This window comes from Eptatretus burgeri, chromosome 3 (assembly GCF_056783735.1).
Source record: "Eptatretus burgeri isolate ZD-2024b chromosome 3, Ebu_testis_v1, whole genome shotgun sequence".
NCBI lineage: Eukaryota > Metazoa > Chordata > Myxini > Myxiniformes > Myxinidae > Eptatretus > Eptatretus burgeri.
In genome coordinates, this window is record NC_140963.1 from 111,990,724 (window position 1) to 111,995,723 (window position 5,000).

General features: G+C 42.1%; 1 protein-coding gene across 1 annotated transcript in view; it reads left to right on the forward strand.

Annotated features, from left to right (window-relative positions):
* LOC147030736 (mucin-2-like) overlaps positions 1-4,658 on the forward strand; it is a 229,299-nt gene extending 224,641 nt beyond the window's left edge. The window contains exon 32 of the mRNA XM_085872197.1: positions 4,443-4,658. Within this exon, the coding sequence (XP_085728323.1) occupies positions 4,443-4,658 (216 nt within the window). The remainder of the gene's footprint in view (positions 1-4,442) is intronic.
* Positions 4,659-5,000: the final 342 nt, after the last annotated feature.

The following is a 5,000-nucleotide window of genomic DNA, read 5'->3' on the forward strand; positions in this document are numbered from 1 at the left end:
CCTTTCCATCATCCACCCAATCAGACACTGCTTCATCGAACTCTAAAAGATTTGTTCAACAGGAACTACCTTTGGTAAACCCATGCTGACTACCTTTAATTAGTTTGTATTTGTTGAAATGGTTCCTCATCTGGTCCTTAATTAATGTCTCCAACACCTTCCCCACAACTGAAGTCAAGCTGACAGGTCTATAGTTTCCCAATTCTTCTCTGGATCCTTTCTTAAATAATGGTGTTACATTTGCCCCTCTCCAATCCTCCGGTACCTGTCCTGACTCCAGTGAGCTATTGAAAATATCCGTTAACGTCTCACTTACCTGCTCGGCCACCTCCATCAATACTCTCAGTTGCATATTATCTGGACCCGGAGCCTTATCTTCTCTTGGATTACCTCGCTGTTCGTTTACTTCCTCCACTTAAACCAGGATCTTCTGTAAAACCCTTCCTCACCTCATTCATAGATACTATCAGCTATTGGCAATTCTCATGACTGTTCTTCTGTAAAAGTTGAAGAAAAACACCTGTTTAATAACCCTGCCATCTCACTCTCATCAAGAACTACTCTCCCAGTGCTATTCCTCAATGGGACCAAACTGGTCCTAACCTGTTCTTTTCCCCTAATATACTTTAAGAAAGCCTTGCTGTTATGTTTAATATTCTTAGCCATGTCCTTCTCATACTCTCTTCTGGCTTGATGAGTTATTTTCTTAACTTGCCTCCGTTTACTCTGATAGTGATATAAATCTAACTCCAGTCCTGATATTTTAAACTGAATAAATGTCTTCTGCTTCTCCTTGATCGTGTTCTTTATCTCACTCCTCAACCACCCTGGCCTCTTTCTGTTTCTAATTTTACACCTCATTGGAATGTACTTACTCTGCACTCTACATATTTGGTCCTTGAAGGTTTCCCATTTCTCTGATGTTGATTGTCCTGTTGTTAGATTCTCCCAATATACATCACCCAATTCTCTCCTCATACCCTCAAAGTTTGCCTTCCTGAAATCTAATAGCCTTACCCTCCTATCCTGAACTCTAACCCTCAACGGAATCTTTGCACACACAATGTTATGGTCACTTGCTCCGAAATGCTCCCAGACCTCCACCTCCTCCACCATATTGGGATCGTTACTTAAAAGGAGGTCTAACACTGCACTCCCCCTCGTGGGCTTATCTACAAACTGGGGTAAAAAAGCAATCTTGGACGAAAACTGGGAAATCCTCTTCTGCTCTGGCCTTTCCCTGTTCCTGGACCCAAACTATCCCTGGCACGTTGAATTCCCTTATCAATACTCTTCCCTCATCACATGCACTTTTGAATTCTTCATGTATACCTCCTTCCTCCTCTTCCTTCACACCCAGTCTTATAAAAGCATCCCACCAGTATTTTACTATTTTTATAATCTCTACCCATACAGAATCCCCAGCATTAATTCCCTCCTTAATGTCACCCCTTTCTCTTGATGCAATGATGTCCGTTACCCAGATTACTACTCCTCCTCCTATTCTCTCCTTCCTATCACACCGATACACCTTGTAGCCTTCTAATCCTGTCCTCCAGTTACTCTCCTCCTTAAACCATGTCTCACTCACTGCAACTATATCGTACTCCTCGAAATCTACTTTGGCCTCAAGCTCTTCCATCTTATTATTTAAACTTCTGGCATTGGTATAGAATCGATTTAACTTTTCCCTTCCTGAATTTCTATTTTCCTGCCTGGCCTTACTCATCACAATTACATAATCTGTTCCTTCCTTAATACCTTCTCCACCCTCCTCTGACCGAAAAAAGTCTGAATTCCTTCCTCAATTCCCACTGCAAACCTTGCTGCCCCCTTTCTATTTAATATACACCCATCATTCCAGAAACACTCCCTTTGTCCCCAAAATGATTCCCACTGCTTCTTAAATGTAAAACTTTCCTCTTCACCATTCTTCCAGCCATTGGTTGACGTCTGTTGCTCTGCTCATAAATTTCTATATTGTTTCCTAATCTTGGGAGGATCCCAGAGAACATGACCTCACAACCCTTTGCTTTCAGCCGCTTACCCAATATCCTGTATCTATTTTTCAAAACCTCTGAGTAAACTTTTCCGAAATCATTCACACCTCGGTGTACCACAACAAACTTCTTCCTGCCATGACCCGATACAAGATCATTTACCCTTCCTTCAATGTCCAATTCCTGATCCTTCAGAACTGCACAGAATTCTATGACTACGATCATTCTTGCAGAATGAAGAACCTACATAATTAATTGTCTCATCACCCCAGAAAAAACTATCTCCAAATAGCTGGAGACCTGCATTGGAGTAATCAGAAGGAACATGAACAAGCAAAGATGAAGTCAACAGGAGGAACCTGGATAGGAATTGATTTTCATCTGATACTCCTTTACCCTCAAACCCATCCAGGCACAGCCAAGTGAGCCTTATTAACAAAATAATGACCATAAAAAAACCCAGATCAAAAAAATAAAATAAATAATTCTGGCTGCCAGACCATGTGCCTGATCAAGTTGAAATTTGAAATATGTATTCACATCAAAACTCGATCACAATTGTGAAATTTCACGTCGATTGATTAAGCGGTTCCAGAGAAAACATTATTTAATATTTTTCTTCAATCCAATATGGCTGCCAGACCATGTGACCTATGGCATCACATGCCTGAACCTTTTGTTCCTCATGGATAAGCGGTTATACTTGTAAAGTTTCACCTCGATCTGTTCAGTCACTTCAGAAAAGATGTTTGAAGGTTGTTTGTTTGTTTTTTAAACCATATGGCTGCTGATCACATGACCATTGACGTAAAGTTTTTTCCTGTGGACCATTTTATCCCGAGATGACCTTCAAAAATGTTCATACTGAGCAGATGTAGCGTTCTACATATGCAATTATGACATCATAAAAAAAATCACATTCCCCATGAGGAGTACTTTCCGTGGGCCAAGTTTCAATTTGTTCCTTGATGTGGTTTGATAGAGGTCCAAATTTTTTCCAACATGGCAGCCACACCACATGACTTCTGGTCGTAATTATAATTTAAACATTCTACATGAGTAGTCACACCGATGGTGAAAATTTTGTCTCAATCCGACACGCGGTTACGGAGAAAAACACGAAATTTCTGTGCGGACAAACAAACAGACCAAAACACAATACCCTCTCCTTCGGCGAAGGTAAATATTCCACATGCAGACACCAAGAAAGACCCTTTTTCATGCCGAGATGGACAAGCAGAATCTCAACCCAAAGTCGCAGTGATTCATTAAAACCATCAATATTAAGCTCCAATGGAGTCTTCAAAGATACTGAAGTGGAAGCTCGACGATGCAACTGTATAACTGGGTAAGTGCAGAAAAGAACTTAAAAGTCTTCTTCTTGCGTATGGCAGCTTAACTGCTGGGGTAGCTTTCATTTCTTGGAAGCACGACTGTATCGCTGATGCAGTGCCCCTCTACCGGTACACACTGGTACTCATTTCGCCGACCTCGGAAGGATGACAGGCTGAGTCAACCCCCTGGTGTATTAATTCAGTGGCCCAACGGGGCTTGAACTCAGGACCCCAGGATCCCAAGCCACCACCCTAACCACTGAGCCAACACCAGGCTTGCAGAACTTAAAGTAGAGAAACAGAAATTGAGTCGCTTGAAAGAGAACAACAGACTCAACCTCACTTATAAATACTTTGCAAGATTAGAACTTGATCTCGTTAAGCTGTGCAGAGACGTTCGACGTAACTTTTAGTGGAATACGGCACCCAAGGAGATAATGGAAAGAATGCTCAACCGTTAAAACAGTGAAAGCTGTGGAGCATACCCAGAAGAATTGAGAGCATTCACCATGACCCTGCAATTCGACTCGGGGAAAGTGTATGACTACGCGAGACAAAAATTTGGATTTGGCCTCACCACATCCATGGCAAATCAGATCATGGTACAGCAGCAGTGATAGCGATCTCGGCTTCACAAAGCCAAGGAGAGGAAAATAAAGCAAAGGGGAAGGAAACTGCATGTGCACTGTCAGATGAAATGGCAATAAGGAGACGCGTGGAATTCACCAATGGAAATTTTCAAGACTATGTCAATGTTGGCAGTCGCGATTGACGATTCAATGCCAGTTACTAAAGACACTTTGGTTCTCATGGCAGTGGTCATTTCACAACGATGTGATCTCTCGGTGCAACCATGGACGTATGCAGCACGGATCGCTCTTTGCTTCATCTAGCTGACTCATCTCACAGGGAACACATCCCACTGCACATTTGGCACATGCTGAAACTGCTACGCAACTCATTTGCAGATGGCAGCATCTTGAAGGTTTCTGATGATGACAAAATCAAGTAGCAGTACATTGAATAGCTAAAATAAGCTCCAAGAGAATCGGAGTGACTGAAACTCGGTAATAAACCGATGAATGTCCACATCCAATGGAGGAAACAGAAAATGAAGACGAACCTGGCTGCGCAAGTTTTCAGTTCAAATGTGGAAGACGCTTCGGAGTACTGCAATGAGGAACTGAAGCTGCCGCAGTTCAAAGGCTGTGAAGCAACGGTTGAATTTCTGAAACAAAATGATGGAGCATTTGACATTCTCAACAGCAGGAATCCCCTTGAAAAGGGACTCAAAGCCCCAATTAAGACGGCGAACAAAGAATGACCACTGAAGACCCAACAAGATGACAAACTATTCATTCTCAGATTGGAGGTGGTAGGGGGGAGGTAAGTTCATGTACTTGGGACCCAGAAAATAACATTTGTCAGCTTTGTTGCGAGCACCCATTTTCATGGAACTTGTAGTAACCCCAAATGGCCCCATAAAAATACTTTCTTATGCACAAATGAAAACAGAACGTCTCACCGATACTCAAGGGAGAAAGCAGAGGTCAAGGCCAATTCTGTTCAAGCATCAGTAAGAAAGAATGGTTTATTCGTCTGCATTACACTCCCATTCCATCAACAGATTTGAGAAAAATCTGTGAATTCATAAATCATGGGACCC